General features: G+C 46.3%; 1 protein-coding gene and 2 long non-coding RNA genes across 3 annotated transcripts in view; 1 reads left to right on the top strand and 2 right to left on the bottom strand.

The window, feature by feature from the left end:
* Positions 1–12,677, bottom strand: part of LOC133253209 (uncharacterized) — a 45,966-nt gene extending 33,289 nt beyond the window's left edge. The window contains exon 1 of the long non-coding RNA XR_009738233.1: positions 5,482–12,677. This is a non-coding gene — a long non-coding RNA (uncharacterized LOC133253209). The remainder of the gene's footprint in view (positions 1–5,481) is intronic.
* The window catches only part of TNFSF8 (TNF superfamily member 8), a 31,591-nt gene extending 10,501 nt beyond the window's left edge, over positions 1–21,090 (top strand). Inside the window, exons 2-4 of the mRNA XM_061426634.1 lie at positions 3,385–3,427; positions 15,585–15,656; positions 17,135–21,090. Coding sequence (XP_061282618.1) covers positions 3,385–3,427; positions 15,585–15,656; positions 17,135–17,529 — 510 coding nt within the window. The 3' untranslated portion in view covers positions 17,530–21,090. The remainder of the gene's footprint in view (positions 1–3,384; positions 3,428–15,584; positions 15,657–17,134) is intronic.
* LOC133253210 (uncharacterized) lies at positions 12,707–16,783 on the bottom strand. Its single transcript, XR_009738234.1, has 3 exons — positions 16,688–16,783; positions 14,925–15,094; positions 12,707–13,026 (listed from the first exon to the last, which is right to left on the bottom strand). It is a non-coding gene; the product is annotated as an uncharacterized LOC133253210 (long non-coding RNA).
* Positions 21,091–21,456: the final 366 nt, after the last annotated feature.

Below are 21,456 nucleotides of genomic sequence, written 5' to 3'. Positions count from 1 at the left end.
CATTTGACACGTGCTGAATGTACAGTTCTCTGGTATTCCCCAATTGCCAGTAGCCACTGCGATGGCTCCTCGGGGCTGTTGCTCTGGCATTCTCTCCTTGTCTTTGGATATGTTCCAGGGCAGCCAATGAAGTCCACCGGCTCAGCACCACACTTAAATGTAGATGTTTCGCTTCACATGTGTGCACATCACACTAATCGATGGACGTGCTTGGCAGTAAGCCAGATGTTTATTAACTTATGAAAGGCTGTTTGTTGTCTCAGGAGGCAACCAGGAGGGGAATCTATGACATCAGATTTTCCTTTGAACTGTGTGTGTACTTGAGAGACCACAGATGTACCGCGCTGTTTATTAGGTTAAGAGCTTTCAGCCAAGGCAGTAAAATCATAGACTATGGAAGCAAATAGGAAAGGACCTTCCAAGCCAAGTTCATTTCTTTTCCCCTGATAAGCTGAAGCCCTCGAGTTTATACTGACTTCCTCCTCCAGATCAGTGCTCTGCAGCACTATGCCTCAGGAGACCTCCTCGACTCAGGACCATCCACTTGGGCTGGAGAGGAGAGTCACTGATCAGAAGAGCTGTCAGTGGAAGGAAAAGGACAGAGTCCCTAGAGCAGTGGCAGAATAAAAAGAGAACTCTAGATGGTCCTAGGTGTTCTGACACAACACTAAGAAAATAAGACGCAGGCAGCAACTAATTTCTTGCTCGATTAGACATTGGGAAGTTGTTTTAATCCATGAAAATGCTCACATTTCTTTAGGTCTTTATTAATATCTCAGTCCAATACACTACAGGAGACCTTGATCTGGGTAGGTCAAAAGATACTTCACTCCTTATTGCCAGGACAGTGAGGGGTGTCTCCAAGGTTGAGGTGGGGGAAAGGTGGAGAGAGCCCAAGGTGGGAAAACTAGTCTCTGAAGAATTTTTTTAACTTCATTTATTTTTATTTTTTTAATTGGAGGATAACTGCTTTACAATGTTGCGATGGTCTCTGCCATATATCAATCAGAATCAGTCATAAATATATATATATATATATATATATATATATATATAGGCTTCCCAAGTGGCGTTAGTGGTGAAGAACCCAACTGCCAATGCAGGAGACATAAGAGATGCAGGTTTGATCCCTGGGCCAGGAAGATCCCCTGGAGAAGGGCATGGCAACCTACTCCAGTGTTCTTGCTTGGAGAATCCCATGGACAGAGGAGCCTGGTGTGCTACAGTCCATAGGGTCACAAAGAGTCAGACACAACTAAAGTAACTTAGCACACATGTGTGTGTGTGTATATATATATATATACACACACCCCCTCCTTCTTGAGCCGTCTTCCCCTGCTCCCTATTATACCCCCTAGGTCAATCACAGCGTGCCAGGCTGGGCTCCCTCTATTACACAGAGCTCCCTGCTAGCTATCTGTTTTACACATGATAGTCTGTGTGTGTATATATATATATGTCAGTGCTACTTTCTCAATTTGCCCTACCCTGAATGTGCCTTCAGAAACTCGGCCTCGCTCCAGAGAGACACAAAGGCTTCAGGACATTTGATATAGAAGAGAAAAGCAGGAGTAACATTTGTTCCTATGTAGATTTGATGTTGGTACATAGTAGAAAACCTCAAGAGATAATTGATATTTGGTCTCGGTTGCAGAGTGCTCATTTAAAATTCTGAATTAAGTGCAAACTACATTTTACATAGAAATGTATCTCAAATAGTTCCCATTTGCGTTCTCTTCCATTAGAGGTCATTTCTATATAAAACCATCAAAATTGCCTTTATAGGTCATGTCCATTTGACGGCCTCGAAACCCTTCAGTTCAGATGGTAAAGCATCTACCTGCAATGCGGGAGACCTGGGTTCGATCCCTGGGTCGGGAAGATCCCCTGGAGAAGGAAACGGCAACCCACTCCAGTATTCTTGCCTGGAGAATCCCATGGACGGAGGAGCCTGGGGGGCTACAGTCCACGGGGTCACAAAGAGTTGGACACGACTGAGCGACTTCACTCACTCCTTCCCCAATTTGAGTCAGTTGCAGCGAAGGGGATGAATATAGGGCCTGTTATACAGAGGGAAGTAAGTCAGAAAAAGAAAAACAAATATCACATATTAAGGCATATATATGAAATCTAGAAAAATAGCACCGATTAACCTGTTTACAGGGAAGACATAGAGACGCAGACGTAGAGAACGGCTTCTGAAAAATTTATCGGGGTGAAAAACTGCCCATCTGCTTCTGTTGCTTACTTGCTCAGAACATGTGAGCAAGACCTCCTTTCCTCCCCTCCATTCCCCAACCCCGCAGGTCCTCCTTCAGGAGCCAATCTGCTCTCAGATTGTCTGCCAGCAACCTCTTTCTTAACTGTGTGATTATTTATATATACAGTTATGCTTATTCTAGAATAAATAAAACATAGGTGAATGTTAACATAAATAATATACATTTATGCTTATTTATGTTATATAACGGAGAAGGCAATGGCACCCCACTCCAGTACTCTTGCCTAGAAAATCCCATGGACAGAGGAGCCTGGTAGGCTGCAGTCCATGGGGTCTCGAAGAGTCAGATACAACTGAGTGACTTCACTTTCACTTTTCACTTTCATGCACTGGAGAAGGAAATGGCAACCCACTCCAGTGTTCTTGCCTGGAGAATCCCAGGGACGGGGGAGCCTAGTGGGCTGCCGTCTATAGGGTCACACAGAGTTGGACACGACTGAAGCGACTTAGCAGCAGCAGCAGCAGCATGTTATATAAGTATTTAGATATTAGAGTCAAATGTAAATCTGCAATAAATCCACAAGGACAGGGGCCCAATTTAATCATTTATGGTATCTTCACAATGCTTGGCACATAGTCATTCTATCAATTCAGAATTTCCAACCACAGGAGAAATAGTACCTTCCCAGCTATATTTACAACATACTTTCACTGTTTGCTGAATCAAATATAGAAGAAAAGAGCCCACATGTATTTATACACTACAGTTGTTTGCCTTACGTTGACAAAAGTAAGAAAAAGTAGTACACGTGGTGGTGAAAAGAAAAAGCGCTGGACTGAAAGTTAAGAGTTGCAGATTCTTGCCCCTGATGGCCATAAACTTTTTACCTCTCAGCTTCCAGTTCCTCACCTGTGAAACGTGGATAGTAATCCTCCAATATTATTTCTGATAAACAGGTTGTAAAGCTCATGTAAACTAAGTCAGTGAATTCGTTTTTTGTTTTTTGTTTTTTTTTTTAATCTTAAGAGTCAGATGGAACACAAATTCTAGATTACACAATACTTTGAGGGCAACCAAAGTGAAAAAGAAAAAGACTAGCTGTTTCAATCTGACGACATCCTCATCCATTTTTTTTTTAACTTTTCTCTTTCTTCTCTTTCAGGACTCCATTCCCAACCCGCCGGGCCAATTCCCCCTTAAAGGAGGTAAGACTTTGGAATTAGGAGTAACTGTGCAGGGGATAGTCCATATCACATCACAGATGATTAACCACCAGAAACATCGTGAGTGTCCAACAGAGTGGGTGGGGGTGGAGGTGGGCTGTCAGGGCCAAGCTGCTGCATCTCCATTCCTCCGAGCGGCTTCTGAGCTGCACTCACGTCCCCACGTCATCCCACCAGCCCTCAACTCTCCCACTAGTGAAAAGTCTGCCTCTGGACAGGCTGACCCATGGACCCAGAGAGGAACACAAAGCGCTATTGTGTTAAGAGCTTAACATCTAGAGTCAGGTGGTGTGGATCTGAATCTTGGCTCTACATCCCACCTGAGAAACTCAGTTCCTTATCTATGACATGAGAGTAATAATAACAACCTCACGAAGGTATTGGAGAAACTGTTAGATCTCTTCTGGAAACTGCTTTGCAACATATAGTAATCATTAAATAACTGGTTACAGCCCAAATGCATAATGAAGTTGAGGGTTTGTCAAACAGACCTTCCCACGCCCCATATTTTTCTATCACTAAGTCACTAATCAATAGGTTGTCTCTACTAGCCTCAGATTGGTGAGATGCAGAGTTAGGTTAACATGGAAAAGTGAAAAACTTTGAGACCATCTGATATATGTTTTCATTGCACAGAAAAGGAAAAGTAAGACCAAGTGAAGGGTCTTGTTCAGGGTATTGTAGAGTCAAACTTAGAACCCAGATGTCCTCATTTCAGAACACCAACCTTCAGTCCTGTCACCTTTAGAACCTAGACAGCAAGCACAGTTGGGTGACCAGACAGCTCAGAGGAAAAAACTAAGAGAAAGAGTGGGTCATCATAGGCACCTGGACAGACACACCAGGGCATGCTTGGGACCAGAGGACACACGTGTGTGGATACAGTTCCTCACACCAAGAGCAATCACACCTGGAGTTCCTTCAGGACACCCTGAGCTCTGCTTCTCCTTCTGTTTGTCACCCAGAGACTTGGAAAGTAAGGGCAGAATCCCCTAAATGGAGCAGCACTCTGTGTATTTCAAAGCAGACTGATAATTACAGCTTTGTCAACAATAGCTGAACTTTGGCTGAAATTACTTAGCATGAGACCTCGATTCCCACCAAGCCTCTGTAGACTGTCACGTCAGAAGGGAGCATGGCATAATGCAGAAGCTAGCTAGCTTCTTCTGTAAACGACTAGACAGTAAACATTTTAGGCTTTGTAGATTGTCAACTACAGGGGGTCTCACAAGTGATCCCCTTTTCCTGCAGTCAACTATACTTTCCTCTGAGAGCATGTCCTTTTCTATGTTGTTTTTGTGTGAAAATGTCCTTTCTTTTACAACACGAGGTTGATACAGATGGGAATCAGGTTGGTTTGCTTTTTACTCAGAGTTATTTTGTCTGTTTGTTTGAACAACAACAGGCAAAATAAGAAGCTGCCCATTCTGTACTGGTCACTGAAATTTACATTTTGGAGTCCTTAATTTTGGTTTTGAAGTAATTATTTTGGTCTATAGAAATTTAAAATTTTGGCAGCCATGGACTAGAACACTTATCAGATCCCTTCTTATATGGGCCATCACTGTGGATATCAGAACACAAACTAATGTAAAACCAACCACAGTTCACAATTCAATGTCTTTGCAGCCAGATTTAAAAATGCTAATAATTCTCCCTAGGGCCATGAAACTCTTGTTAAAGACCTTCCCACTCTTACCCTAGATTTATCTTAGCCTCCATCCTATAAGCAAACAACTTGGGGATTAATAGTCCTGTTTGGCAGGTGGTGAGCTGAGGCCCAGGGAATCAAGGTGACTTTTGGAAGGTCGTCTAGGGAACTGATGGCAGAGCAGGAGTCAGAATCCAGGGCTCCTCTCTAGCCCCACATGATTGTTGCCGAAACTCAGCCTCTGTCCACTGGTGCTGAACAGAAACATGGGGACAGAGTTTTGGGTGAAGTAGAAAAGAGAAAGTAGAAAAGAGAAAAGCTTTTACTGCTTTGCCAGGCAAAGCGGGCCACAGTGGGTCCATGCCCTGTAGACGATGTGACCTACCCTGGAGGCAGTAGTGAGGAGTTGTGTTCAAGGAGCAGGGTGTGATCAGCTTGTTCTTGGATTGGTTGGCAACAAGGTGAAATTTCAAGCATCGTCAACCTTCTGGGTCAACCTTCTGGTTTCAGTCTAGGGTCTATGTTCTTGTGGTCAGCAGTTTTCATCTGGAAAGGGGTCTGCTTCCTGTAAAAACAACTTAGGAATGTATGTCAGGCCTTTATCTGTATCTTTCAGGAAACTGGGAGTTTAGTGATTCTGTTATGTGGCTGAATTATAGTCTATAGATTGTTACCAGTTTCTTAGCCCAACAGCTCTTCCTTGCTTCTACATCTTCACATTTCCCAATCATTGACTCTTGAGTCGGCATTTTAAGACAAGGACACAGGGGCTCATACACAGTTTCACGATGTGCTTTGGCCATAAAATGTCAGTGACCTACTGTGTGTGGTCCTTAATGAAAGTCTCCACCTGTCTTAACTTGACCACCTACAGACACGGTGGTCAGATGAGGTGGAAAGAATACCACCTTGGAGCAAGACCTGGGCTCCAGAGTTGACCTCCACACCAGCAGGCTGCGTTTTTCAGGGCAGGTCTGTAACATACAAAGACGGTGCACTGAATGAACGGGAAGGGTCCTTCCAGCTGTGATGCTTTATGATATTCTAACCTTTCCTTCAATATGTAAATACAGAAGAAAAAAGTCTAAAAAGATGATTCCTAATAATCTTGAGGAAGTCTGCAGGCTTCCTGCAGGAGGCACAGCCTCCTCCCCAACAAACCCCCTGTGAACAGGCAGAGGCAGTGAACTCCCTTTGGAAAAACCATGGCAAGACACTCCGGGCAGAGGAGCGCTGTTCCCCAGAGGCTCCAGGGAGGAGGCTCTGGGGGCAGCGTGTGGTTTGCCCCTCAGGTGGATGAGAGTGGAAGCTGGACTCTTACCAGGGAGCCCTGTGCTGCCGGCCGGTGGAAACTGTCCACTAGGAAGCCAGCAGCAGCCCAGAGCTTAGCAAACAGGGCCAGGAACACACACCAAAGTAACATTAACACAGGACGACACTTAGCTGCAGGGAAACCACGGAACGCCAAGCCTTTTCTGTAAGGAGAGGATGTCTGAGTCCCAGCACTCACCTCCCACTCCCGGCCAGGAGACTTGTCACCGACAGACCGCCACCTCACCCCCACGCTCTTGTGCTCAGGACCCAGTGGCCTGGCGGCGGCTCAGCTAAGACTGCGGACAGCCAGGCAGGGCCCCGGGAGGAGGACCTTCTCCCTTCCTCTAGCAAACAGAGTCACTAGGGGCTCCCTCACAAAGCTGCTCAGAGGGACCACAGATACGACTCTTGTCTGCCACGCGGGGGCCGGGAGAGGGGGGCTGTGCTGCTTCTCGGCATCCTCCTTCCTGTCTCCTGCCTCCCGCACGTTCTGAATCCCACGCATTCTCATGTATGTGCTGTATTTGCCCCAACCCCAGAACAAGCCCCCATGCCTGATTGCCCCAGAGTTCCAGAAGCACCCACGTGTGTGTGCAGCAAAGCTGGCAGCAGGATTTAGGGATGTGGAGAGGCTGGTGGGGTGGTGCCTCCCAACATGGAAGCAGAATGGAGTTTCAGAGCCTACGTGATCGCGAAGCCTCTGCACTCTACCCACCAGGTGGGGCACTCTCAGGAGCACTCTTCCCTTGGGTTCAGCCCTCTAGCACACATACCCCCCACCCCCCACCCCCACCTGCTTCCATGTCCTTCTTCCCAATTTCACCACCCATCACTTCCCCTCAGAAACTCGGCAGAAATTCAAACTCCTGACTTCATTGCATAATAATTTTGATCACCTCAGCCCCAGGCATTTCCAACATCCCAACAACCAAATATCAGTTCTTACCTGCATTCCATAGACGACTTGTAAATCAGTTTTTCTTTTATTCCCCAGCTAGGCAGATGCGAGGATGTGACGGGATGAAGATAGTAAACACTGATGGGGCCTTTGCTTTGGGCCAACCACTGGGCCGAGGGCTTCGTGATTCACTCGTGCAGTCTCACAACAAACCCCAGGATAATTATTAGCCCCTTGATAATTGTTAAGTAGGGAAACAGAGAGATTTACCAACTTGCCTAAGATTGCACAGCTAGCAAGGAGTGGGGCCTGACCTCAAAATCCAAGCTGATGTGCCTGGGAGCTCTTTGGCTTATCCAGGATGTCATGGTCAAGATGGTGAGTGCAACAGGACCGTGCTTCCGTAGTGTCCCCACCAGGGCTCCAAGGCCAGGAATCCCCCCAGGGCTCTCTGCACTTCCTCCACTCCTGCTCCTATAGCTGTTTGTCTTCCCGTCAGTGAAGCCTGCTCTCTGGTGTTGAGCTCCGGGCCACTAAGGCACCTCCACACATGGCTCTGCACGAGAGCCAGGGCTGTGGGGAGCGTGAACAGCCCACGGCAGGGGATCTGGAGGCCAAATTCAGGCCCCAGCTTCGCAGTGGAGGATCCTAAGAACTGGGAGGATCCTCCCCCCACCCCCACTGTGGCCAGTTAAGATAGTCTGCCTTTCCTGTGAGTGTCACGTGCACACTAATATCCAGAGGTTCCTGGGGGCCCTGAGGAGGTGGAAATAGTGGATAGACCACCTGGAGGAGTCCTGAACCCCTCTTGTGTGTTCCCCATCTCGCAAACAAATATCTTAGGATTCTCTCACCACTTTCGTAATACCATTCCAACAATGTCCCATGTTTGCCTGGCTTGCAAGCTACTCTCCTCCCCCACTCCCTCTGCTAAAAGGAAAACGTGGGCATTTAAAAGAGATCAAATAAGGTTAGCTAATTGCAGCTAGTGAACCCACCCCCAAAGAAACAATACAAGCTGCCCATGGAAGGCAGTGAAACTAAAACAAGGAGCTGGTTGCTCAGCAATCGCCCGCTGTACCTGGGGTCATGTAGCTGGGATCCAGATGCAGGCTGCACAAGAGGCAGGTAGAGATGCAGCAGCATCCTCCTCCAGAAGGGCTGAACACAGCAACCAGAGACCTCACATCTGTCAGGTGGACAGAGCTGGACCTAACTGCCCGGTCCGCTGGTTGTCGTAGTTTCCCGCCCCCCCACACTAAGTGGGGATACAACTGCTCAGTGGTCACTGCTTTTCACGTAGTCACAGGCCTCAAAGAACTTATTTGCCTTTGTGTTTACTTTAAACCTATTCACTCAAAGCTCACTCCGAAAGTGTCTTTTTCTTAAGGCAGTGCTAACCAGGATCAGGACTCTCTCTAACAGAAATAAACTAGAAAATGGGCCACACAGAATAAGGTGGGACAGAGTCCTGGAGAGGCCATCAGAGTGCTAAAGCCATCTGTGTCTAATCCCTGCTCCTTGTCACCCAGAGGAGAGGAGAGGGAGGGGGAGTTGCGGTGGGGGGCGGGGGGTAGACAGGAGGAGGGGAAGAAAAAGGAAAAGAATTCAGATCATCGAGGCTCATATTAACACTTATACTTGAATTTTTCACATACACATGTCACAAGTCTTTAAATCTAGGAGAAAAATCCCCATCCTTCACTTTGGAGAAGAGGAGAAAAAGAGAAACAGAGGCGGGGGAGGGAGGGAAGGACAGAAGTTAGAAAGGAAGGAGGGAAAGAAAGCAAGGAGGGAAGGAAAGCGAGTTTGTTTCTCAAACTGGCTTCACTACATGTTTCATCCAAGCTCTCTGGACACCACACGTGTTGTCTTAAATTTCTGCAAGCCCTGCTGTGCAAGCCCTGGGCCAGGAAATGGGAGCCAGACATGAGCAGATCTCTCTTTGCCTTTTCAATTAGACTTTAAAGGTGCTTCTTAAATACCCTCCAAAAATATCAATTCAATCTGCACTTAGTATAAGTGAATTTCCAGGAATTACACATCAAGTCAGATAGCTTTATCTTACATACTGCAACAGGTCAGGATTGAAGAGACCCCAAGGGAATTCCCTGGCAGTCCAGTGGATAGGCCTCTGTGCCATCACTGCTGTGGGCCCTGTTCAATACCTGGTCAGGAACCAAGATCCCACAATGTGCCATGTGGCCAAAAACAAAACCCTCAAAATCCCAAGGAACCTTCAAGGGATTCAAATGAATTTTCACTTGATCTCAACTTGTATTTACTGGTGATTTTCGATGTTTAACACTGAGCATGTCAGAACAGCTACTCCTCAAATGCCGTCTGTAAACCCAAGGCTACCTAGCCCTTTAACGAATGGCCTATTCTGGAGTTTCTCCTTGACGAGTTAGCCAAGGAAACCGGAGCACTGAAGTCAGCTGAAAAGACCCTGAGTTTAGGGATTCACTGTGATTCCGAATTCCACTGACAATGGCGAGGCTCTCCCCTAGATGTCGCTATTGCGACTCTCCTGGATATCACGCCAAAAGAGTGGAACTCAGAAGCCAGGACATGGTAGATGCAGAGTCATGAGGATAATTCCTCTCCTTCTTGGAAGGATTAAAGTATTTTCAACAGATGACGAAGGGCTATTCACATTGTCCTGAGACCATCCGATGGCCTCAAACACTTAGGTACATAATTAACAAACCAGTCCACCAGATAATGTCATGGGCTCTGGTTTAACGAGCGTCTCATTGGCCAGACGAGCCTGCTAAGAGCACTGCTAAGCTGTGCTACTTCAGAACCAAGGGAAGAGTTGGGGAAGAGGGGTCTACCGCGTGCTGGGCTATCTCCTCCAAGACGTGTGCTGTACAGGCCATTTGACATCCGTAACCTCATTGCATCTTCGCAACATGCACACGCTGGGGTTGACTGTTGCTGTCTCCACTTAACAGATGCAGTAATTGAGGGTCAGTAACAGGAAGGGACAGGTCTGATTTTAGAAGCCTTGACCAGAACCCAGGTGCTTTCTTTGAGATGTGCTGTGTCTGTTTTGCTCCAGTATTAACCTGGAAGGTACTTGGCACTCAGACCACACACTTTCTGGCTGGAGTGGTAGGTGTGGCTTGTTTTGCCCATTGGGCATTGTTGCGTCTTAATGGAAGCCTGACAGCCCCTGACTTGTTACTTGGCAGGGTTCAGCCCGTGAACCTGAAGTCACCTGCTGGCATTCCCCGGGAAGAGGAAGTCCAGATGGCTCATTAGCACTTGTTTTCCAGGCACACACAGCTGTCTGGTCAGTTTTCAGGCCAGTGTGTATGGCGGCTGCATACCCACTTCTTCCTACATTTAAAGCCTCTCTGCTCCATGGGAAAACTAAAAACCAGGGCAGAGCCCAGGACTAGGAGTCAGGAACTCTGTGCTCTGAGCCCAGCTCTGCCACTTAACCTACTGTGGGGTCTTGAGCCAGACCGTTAGTCCCTCTGGATTCAGCCTCTCCACTCACAGATCTAGGGTCACAGTTAGCTTGGCATCCGATGGTCCTTTCGGGTCTAATATTTTGAGATCTCAAGGAGGGTTCCCATCTTCACGTTGCATTGTTCTGACTTCTATCTAGAACATGACCCTTCCAACCACCTAAAGCAGCATCTCTCTCCCTATCTCTGTCTTCTATGCACCTGACCAGGAGGGTTTTGTTGGCAAATATTTCTCTCCAGGCTTCCTAACAAAGCCCAAGGAAATGTCATGATCCTTCTAGAAGAGACCAAAGCTTGAGAGGATGGCTTACAAATCTTGCCCACCTGAAGGCCTTGGTTCTCAGGCACTCACGAAGAACCTGAGTTGTCTAAAAGATGGAATGCCCGACAGAAGCAAGGGGTCCCAGACTGTGGCCCGGCCCCACCACTGACTCATGGGGTGACCTCGGACAAGTCTGCTGTGGGGGTAGCATTGGGGAGCACATGTGTTATGTAGTTACCAAGGCTGGGCCAAATGATTTCTCAGGGAAATTCCAGTTCTATGAACCATGAAAACCCTTACAGAACCAGGTTGTTCATAACTTAGGTTATTCCCAGACCTAAAACACTCTGTTCTACTGCCACAGGTATCCGGAAATCTTAATGCGTGTAGACAGACTCCTAGATGGGGTAGAGCAACGTGCTCAAAAGATAGATAGTTGGAGCTGGGACTGACTTCGTGTCCCTGCAGCAGGCCTGGCAGTGTACAGCTGAGTCTACACAGCCGTCTAAAATCAGCTAGAAGGGCCCTTCTGGATCATCTGATCCACCCTGCTCTTCATCTAGCATGAGACACAACTGCCCAAAGAAAAGTCCTAGGTTTTAACTCCCAGGCCATCCACTTGCCATGATGTGCGGACTGTTCTCCCCTCCCCTCCCTAGTCTTTAGTTCTTCAAATTAAACCCCTCAGTGCAGCTAATTTGGTTGGGAAATAAATGAAACAGAAGTGTGTTTTGCTCCCTGCTGCTAAGTCGCTTCAGTCGTGTCCGACTCTGTGCAACCCCATAGACGGCAGCCCACCAGGCTCCCGATCCCTGGGATTCTCCAGGCAAGAACACTGGAGTGGGTTGCCATTTCCTTCTCCAATGCATGAAAGTGAAACGTGAAACTGAAGTCGCTCAGTCGTGTCCGACTCTCAGCGACCCCATGGACTGCAGCCTTCCAGACTCCATCCATGGGATTTTCCAGGCAAGAGTACTGGAGTGGGGTGCCATTGCCTTCTCCGTGTTTTGCTTCCAATGCTCCCCAAATTCAAACTTCCAGGAATACTATAGGATTCCTGTCTCATAACCAAAAAAGATTACATCATGGGCTCACAGGGTGATAAGGAGACTCAAAGCCACATGGCTGATGACCCATGGAATATTCATCTAGGTCTTGACAAGAGCCACATGACTCTCACACCAGCCCAACACATCTCTGAACAGCACTAACTGGTCCAACATTTGAGCTGCCAGCACTGTGACTTGCAATGTGTGTTGTATGTCCTTAATGAAAGTCTTCCCACTGCCTCCTCCGGGAAATGGGGACAAGAGCGGTGTCCGCCATTAGCTGAGCGCATCATCTCCTAAAACTTCCAGGAGCCATGCTGTTTGGGCCCACAGAGCCAGCCCCCATCAGCCCTGGCCCTCCTAACAGCCTTGAAAGTCGCTAAGCACCAGCAGCGTGCCTTCCCCAGGCTCCTCTCCACATTCAGCAGTTCCATTCCACCGAGAGCTCCTCTGGAGCCCTGCTTCCCCAGTCCCTTCCCTTAGCCAACTCAGTGATGTCATTCTTAGAGAGAGTTGCCTCTGTTTTCCCTTCTTTTCGAAACATCTAACAGATTCTTTAAGAAAAACTAAGATAAAAAAAAGAAAAGAAAAACTAAGATACACCATGGCATTTGACTTCAGGAAATGCAAAAGCTTCAAAAGTAAGTTTTTTTTTTCCATCCTTGGGTTTCTCAGAATTACAGCTGAGGTCAACCCAACAAACATACAAAGACCAAAAGGGAAAGAAAAAAAAAAGAACCTGCATGTGTGAGAGGCGAGTCCAGGCTTGTACTTCTACATCCACCTGTTAAGAGAAGCTCACCTGACAGATGCCACGAGTGGCAAGGTGTGAGGGGGTCCTTGGCCAAGGAGGAGAGCTGTTCACGGTGTGACATGCTGGCCTGAGCCGAGGGCTTGAACCTTAACCTCCCATGTAATCTAATCTGACCTGCAGAACCAAGGACAGAATGAAGCCAGGTGTCATCCAGCCCGGAAGGGGAGGCCAGGCCAACCATCCGCATTCCCTTCCTCAAGCCCTGAGAGCTGAGCTGACATCCACAGAGGGAAGGAGCAGAGACAGACTACATGATTCAGCTTGACAAACATTTACAGAGTATCTTCTGGGCTGGCAGTGGGGGTATGGAAACAGTAGTCTCTGCCCTGAGGATTCATGGTCCAATGGAGAAGGCAAATAAATGGAAGGAGAGGTCAGAGGAGGTGGCTACCAGGCAGTGCTTTAAACAAGGCACAACTTGCCAGTGAACAGGGGGATTCCAGATGAAATGGAAAGCCGGCATGGTGTAATTGGGGGCATCCCAAGGGCCCAACCTCCAATAGAATGGTCAAAATTCCACTCAGGCATTAGAGTCAGACAGCCTCAGCTTGAATTGCCCCTCTACCACTGACTAGCTGTGAAAATGTGACAAGCCACATAACTTTTGAAAGACTCAATTTCCTTATATACAAGAGAGAAGTTTCTAGAGTACCTTTCTTGTGGGGTGATGGTCAGAATGAAATAAAAGAATGCATGTAACAGGCTTAGCCGAGTAAAAAGAAAATAGCCATCCGTCATTATGTACTAGCTAGCACTGTTATTCCCAGCACCACTGCTGCTACTGGTGGGACAAGTTCAAGAGGCAACAGGGGGAAGAGGGAAGGCGAGGGGGGAGACTGCAGAGTTCATTAGGGATTAGAACACAACGGAACACAAATACCATGGGGAGGAGCTTGGCCCTGATCCCGCAGTCACAGTGGGTCAGAAAGGGGTTCCGAGCAAAGAGACACAGCCAGACATGTCTCTCTTCGATTCCTTTGGACCTGACGTTCCATACCCCAAAAAGAGAAGGCTGGGCCTTCTCATAGCCACAGCACATTTAAGAATGAACAGCCCTCTGTTCCCTGGTGGCCTAGTGGTTAGAATTCAGGCTTTCGCTGCCTTGGCCTAGGTTCAATCCCTGGCCAGGGAACTGAGATTCCACAAGCCCTGTGAGGCATGGCTCAAAAAAAAATAAATAAATAAATAAGGAGGAGCAGTCCTCGTTGCCTCCTTGCTATGTCTGCACACCCCAAGAGTGTGGGCTGCAGGCAGGATAAAGCTGGAGGATGAGTGAGGGGTAAAATCAAAAGAACGAAAGAAGAAGGGCAGCTGGCCCTCCAGCCCTCCTCACCCAAGAGACCTGTGGACCAGAGCCTCTTCATGCCTCCAGGGGAGATAAGAATGAAGACAGACCCCTGCTTCTGCTGGGGGTGCCTCTAGCAGTGAGCTTGTTCAGACAGCAGGGGGAACTCTTCACTTAACTTTCTACCACTGCAAGCCCCCACTGTAAGGACGACCAGGAGGGATTTTCCCAGGCCAGGACAGAGGGCAACGGGGAAGATTGTGAGTCCAACAGATGCTACTCTAAAATCCCCGTGAGCAAGCCCGCTAGGATGTGGCCGCCTCAACCGAATGGCTGCCTAGTCTCTGACAGATGGAATCATCGGTCGTCTCTGTCATCTCTGGTGACACCATCAAAAAGATGTCAATGTCAGATCCTAGATCTGCCAGTTCTAGAGATTATGGAAACCAAGACTCAATGAGAAGAAAAAAATGCCCAGAATAAGCTGAGTTCATGAGTCGTTGCAGGAAATGTATGGCTTGGTTCTGTGCATACAAAATAGTTACTATACTAAGAAATGCAGCTGCCATCACCAGTGAATACATTTAAAATATTCTGATTTCTTAAATTCCACAATGACATAAACATTGTCTTTTCTCCCTGCCAAGGAAGCTCCATATAGCAGGCTGCCTGCTTAGGTCTCTATGATGTTATAGCCTTTTAAAATTGAACACCAGGATGTGTTTACCTCCTCTGTCTGGCAAAATGGCCTTGGGGAGGAAGTCTGGTCTCTGAAATCAGATAGACATGGGAGTGGATATCAGGGTTTCCTCCAACTTGCAATGACCTTTGCTGTATTGCTGACCATGTCTGGACATCAGGGTGAGCTTTGCAGAGCTATTCTGAGAATTCAATGAGCTGGAATACACAGAAGCACACTGTTAAAGGAAGGATGGCAATAATTATTACCAGCCTTAGTGTTCTAACTGCCATTGCCTGGCTGAGTGACATAGGACAATGCACTGAATTTGTCTAGTGCCCACACTTTTTTCCATCTCTCAAAGGGACTTAGTCAGCCCTCTCTCACAGAGCTGTTGCAAAGATCCAGTGAGGTGGAGTATACGAAGTGACAAGAATGGCACCAGGTACATATAGGAAGTCAGGCCCTGTTGGTTTCCTTCCTCCAACTTCCACAGTCTTTTGTAAAAGTCCATGTGGAAGCAATCAAGTTTAAAGAGAAAAACTCCTAAGGTACTTGATGGCAAAATGAGAAATAAACAGGTTTTCCTTTTATCCCCCAAATGGAAGCAGAATAGTAATTGTCTCCATCAAAGGGTCATGGGAAAAGATCTGCTATCTCCTTTTCCCAGAGCAGAGAGAGGCATTTAACATGTGGTCTTATTTTCAGGGAATTGCTCAGAGGACATCTCATGTATCCTGAAAAGGGCTCCATTCAAGAAATCATGGGCCTACCTCCAAGGTCAGTAACCAAAACCAGGAACCCCAACCATATGAGGGTCACTCCTGCGGCCTTTCTCAGGTTTCTGGGCCAGAGGTCACAAGCAGAGGCTCACGGCCAAATGTGACCTGCGTGTGTATTTTGTTTAACCTGTGTGATAATTTTTATAATTTGAATTTTAATGGCATAGGGGGAGAGGGGAGAGCATTACTCTCAAAAGCTGCAAGATTCCTGCTTCCTAAACCTCATCCACTCCTTTAAGTTTGCCTCCCTGGCCTGTGAGGGAATCGGTGCTCCACCCCCACCCTTCTTCATTCATCTACGGCCTGCAGGCCAAGGGTACCGTCGTTTCCCGCATACATGGGAAGCAGGCTCTTAATCTCTGCCTCTATCAAGTCATTCACAAGAGAGTCACAAAACTTCCTGGTGTCCAGATTGATAGCTTAATGACCATGTTGGCACAGGCCCCACTTGCATATTGCAGCAAGCTTCAGGTAAGAGGTCCCTTAGAGATGAAATAATAAGAGGCATTTATGCTAGGATAGATGAGGTACAGAGGAGATGGCCAAGAGTCTCTGCAATAGCCATCCTGCTCATTTTCAAAATTCAATTTTGCAGTTAGATTAGTTCTCATTCTTCAGTTGAATTGCAATGAGGTTTAAAGGGAAGCAATTAAAATGAACATCCCAGCTTCCCAATTCTGAAAGATACCTGGACCCATCAGGGCTGATTTTAACTTGTCAGTGAAAAGACTCAGAGACTTGGCTTCTGACACCAACATGTCTGCTTAGAGGGCCTGCTAATTCTCTGCTCCTCTATAAATCCCAGCTGGGAGGAATCCCTTAATGTGAACTTAAGAGGTCTGCACAATGATGTCTGGCTGCCCTTTTAAAGAGAGGAAGACATTTAAAACTTCAGAAAATGAATAGTTAAGGGATGCATCTGAATGTGAAAGAACAGACTGAGGTTCTCCTAGACTTCTTGACCCCTGAATTGGTTACTAACTGAACCAAACTGAATGCTTTTTCTCTGATACTTAGTGCAATGCTTACCCGATAGCAGTCCCCTGTTGATCAAATGTTCATTGATTGATTGAATATATGTCCATGATAGCCCAAAACTTACAAGGTATACAGTCCAGGAACTTATAGTCTGAAAAGGGAAAAGTAAACCTTATAATAATAATAATAGAATAATAAAATGATTAAGTGGAAAACAATTACCTCTGGAGGGGGTAAAGGTCTAGGACTGTGTGTTTTCTGACCCTTCAGCTTTATGCTTCAGAGAAAAAGCAGAGGGATGGTTTTGTACCTGTACCTTAAACATTTAGCAATGCCTAGGAGTAACATGGAAGGTATTCCAGACAGCTGAACCAGCAGGCAATATTACAGAAAACATGGGGCTTGAATGGGGAACCTTGAATAAAAGTTTCAAATTTTCCAATCTGCATCCGAAATTTGCCTAATGACTCTGAGGTCCTTTTGTCTTTCTCCTTCCAGTGTCAAAGCATATAAACAAAACCCAGTTGTCTTGGAACAAAGATGGCATCATCCATGGAGTCAGATATCAGGATGAGAACCTGGTGATCCAGTTCCCAGGTTGGTACTTCATCATCTGCCAACTGCAGTTTCTTGTGAAATGCCCAGAGCATGCCGTTGACCTGAAGCTGGAGCTCCTCATCAACAAAGACGTTAAAAAGCAGACCCTGGTGACAGTGTGTGAGTCTGGAGCACAAACCAAGAACATATACCAGAACCTCTCCCAGTTCTTGTTGGAACACCTCCAGGTCAACACCACCATATCAGTCAAGGTGGATAAATTCCAGTATGTGGATACAAACACCTTTCCCCTTGAGAACGTGCTGTCCCTCTTCTTATACAGTAGTTCAGACTGAACCACCCCTCCTGGCCTTTGGGAAGAAAGCAACTCCCTACCACACAGCACTTATCCTTCCAGACACTTGGGGAAAACAAGAGAACTTTAGGCCAAGACTGAAAACACAAAGGGAATTAAATAGTACACTTCCATCCCCTGGGAAGATCCAACTCAGGGTTAAAAAGAGACTTTTGAGTGAAGTATCGTCCAGATAGAAGGTGGGGACGCAATGTGGCATGGTGGACAGAGCCACGCATGGGAACCAGAAGGGATGGATTTAGGCCCAGCCCAATCACTAACTCACTGTGTGACCTGGAGCTAGTCCTTTCCTTCCCTGGAACTTGGATTTCATGTCAGAAAAGCCAAGGGGCTGAGTTTTAACCTTTCCAAGTCTCCTCCATCTCAGAAGAGCAGGAAAAAAAAAAAAAAAGGTCTCTCTCATCACAGACCTGAGAACTAAGATTCCAGGCGCTGTTCCCGAAGCCCCCAGCCAAAGGAAAGGCCCCCACATTGGCATAAAACTGATGGTATTTAGGAGCCTTCTGGCTGTCATGTCCCTCGGGATTTGGGGATGAGGTTCAGGGCGCCTTGCTTGACAAATGGAGTGGACAGTAGGATCTAAAGTGTGCAAAACTGACCATCCTGAATCTAATACCTTGTGGGTATTTGGAAAACCACCCGGCCAGGCTTGACTCTGCCGGAACTGAGACTGACAATAAGACAACAGGCAGCTTTTGTTTCCCGTCAGGAAAGTGCCGTGAGTTCGGCAAGTACTCAGCGCGCAGCCGCCACGGTGATCAGCCGTTTGGTAAGAGAAGAGCGGCTGCTGTCTCCCACATGAACTCTTTCCCCACTTCAAACAGCTCTCAGGAAACCATTCTGTGGAGGGTTTTTAAGGCCTCACTGTGTTGCTGACAGACGATGATGACTGAAAATGGTGAGGACTTGTGACTAACGGCCGCCTCCTCTCCTGATCTGGGTGATGAGGCCATTTCAACCTACGTTTACATGTGTCCATCCGCGAGGGAGCACCTTGTTTGCTCGAGAGAAGGACCACTGACTTGAAATGTAAGCTCGTGAAGTTATGCTTCAGAGGAAAAAGCAATGCCTTAACTGCTATGTAAAGGAAGGGAGTAAAATTTGCATTTTTCTCAATTAGGAGGAAAGAAGAGAAAGGAGTAGGAACTCGGGAAAGCTTGTCAGAGAAGGGCTAGAAATGATTTAAAAGAAGGGAAGTAAAAACAGCAGTGGTGGTGTGGATGAGAGGGACTTCGGAGAATAAAAACGGCTAAGGGAAAGATTAAAGTAATTTGCTGAGCCAGGTGTTAAATTGACCGCTTCCTAGGTCTCCACTAAGAAATGTTCAGTGAAGTCTACATTTCTCTTCAACACTTTCTGGAGCAGATTCTTTGGGAGGAGTGGGCATTGGAAGAGATGTTGAATTCAGCAAATCAAGTGGTCTGTGATAAAAAAAAACAAAACAAACAAACAAACAAAATAACATAGGTTTTGAGGACCCGAAGCCACAGAATAAGGGGGCACATGGCATTTACACCCTAACTCTGTAGGACAAAAGAATCATGCTTAAACCAACTCATGCATTCTTGAAAAAGTATCTGCAACCTAAGCATGTGGAAAATTTTCTACTGTCTCATATATTAACTTGAGAAAGTTTCCATTTTCATTTTTAACCAACACTCCAGAGCAGAGGTACCTGATATTTACCTCCTGAGGGGTTCCTAATCTCAGTCTCTGTCGGGCAATGGCCTGAAAGCCAGCATCTGAAGACACAGAATTTAAAGGAATCCAGTAGCAAGACAAACAATTAGAATAATAATCATTAATAACCCAATGTAGGGATAATACAGAATCCCTGGTGGCTCAGATGGTACAGAATCTGCCTGTAATACAGGAGACCTGGATTCAATCCTTGGGTTGGGAAGACTCCCGGAGAAGGGAATGGCAACCCATAGGGAGTGGATGGCCTAGAAAGTTTAAAATGGAATTCTGTCACTCCCTGAGTGTTACCAACCCCCTGGTAATGCTGTGAGCAAATGACACCATCTACACAAGTAAAATACGTCATTTTTCAAACTGGGAGTCCAGGCTGCCTGAACGTATGCCTCTTTGGTAAAAACTCATCTGGTGCTCACTCATTCTACCCTCTCCCATCCCAAACACATAATTACACACACACACACACACACAGATACACACACACAAACTGTACTTGTAGAACTTGCAGAGGAGGGTGATGGACAAGTTGATGAATAATAACAAGTGAGTATAAATGTATTTCTGCCCTTGGGAAAATCCACAGGACTGTCTTTCTCCACATTTGGGGACTTCTTCCTCACCCCATTTCTCCATCACACATGGATGCCTCTCTAACTTCCTCATCCAATTCCTTCTCAGAATCCCCGCATCACACAATTCTTGGCTGGGAGAAGGGCCCTGTACATCTGGGGGCAGTGGGGGGGCTGATAGGATCAGGCACTAAAGAAAGGGGTGCTGGAGAAACTGGGCAGGACTCACCGAACGGGGGAGGCTTCCGGAATCCCTGAACACTGCTGACTGTCCTGGTACTGGGGACAAAGCTGTTGAGAGCATAGAGGAGCACTGCCCTGCGGCAGGCCTCAGTCCTCAGGGATTCCTCTGTTTCTCCCTGACTCTCTCCAAACAATCCAGGATCATCATTCTAATGTGAGACAGGTGGTCTGTAGATTTTTGTACATGGTCAAATCACGGAAAAAGTTTAGGGTCCCATGATGTAAATGTTTCATCTCTCGGAAAATGAAGAAATATATGATATGAACAATATTTTGCAGTAAAAAAATTAAAAGTTCTTTGTTTTATTTGAGGTTACATAGATAGGTGAGTGTATATATGTGTGTGTAAGTAGGTATGTGTGTATGCATGTACATATATGTATACTCTATGTATGCATATGTGTATGTGTGTGTGTATACAGTTTCCCCTAATAATTGTTTTACAGGTCATCTGCTTAACCTGGGGTCAGGGGAAGAAGCCTGATTATTGCTCTGGGCACTGCAAAATTTATATATTCTTGTATTTATTTTTAATTATGAAAAGAACAGAAAGTAGTATTTCTCCCATGACTCACCAGTATTTAATAACTATTAATATTTTACTATATTTGCTTCTGCTTCTTTTAAACAATAAAAAATACAGGTAGAGCTGAAGCCTCCCTGCTCTGTTCACTTCCCTGTGCCCTCCCCAGAGCTAATACAGCCTGGGAGTTTGCATGTTCCCTTCACTTGGTGGCTCAGATGGTAAAGAATCCACCTGCTATTCTGCAGGAGACCCGGGTTCGATTCCTGGGTCAGGAAGATTCCCTGGAGAAGGGAATGGCTACCCACTCCAGTGTTCTTGCCTGGAGAATTCTAGGGACAGAGGCGCTTAGGTGGGGCTATAGTCCACAGGGTCATAAAGAGTTGGACATGACTGAACTGAGTGACTAACACTTTCACTTATATGGTTTTATATTTGTTTTCCCATAGGAATATATAGTACAAGTCTGTGTGTTTTTAAATTTTTCAATAAATGATATCCTACTTTATATGGCATGTTGTGACTTGAAATTTTCATATAACATTAAGGTTCTGAGATTTATCTAAGCTGACACACACAGATCTATTAATAGCTCATTCATTTAACTGCTATTATACTATTTCATTGTTTGAATACATCAGAGTATGCTCATTCTCCTACGGATAAGGATGTGGCTTGCCTTCTGATCTTGCTGCAATAAGGATCTTCCTGCATACTTCCCATCCCTTGTTGCCATTTTTCAATACAGCAAAGGGATTCTCTTTAAAACTTAGAAAGAGCACCCTAAAGCTACTACGTTCACCTTGACCAGTGAGGGTTTACAGTCCTCTGTGGTCGCAACTCACAAGCTGGAGCCTTGGAATCTAAAGAGCCA

This window comes from Bos javanicus, chromosome 8 (assembly GCF_032452875.1).
Source record: "Bos javanicus breed banteng chromosome 8, ARS-OSU_banteng_1.0, whole genome shotgun sequence".
Lineage (NCBI taxonomy): Eukaryota > Metazoa > Chordata > Mammalia > Artiodactyla > Bovidae > Bos > Bos javanicus.
This window is presented reverse-complemented; position numbering and strand designations above follow the sequence as displayed.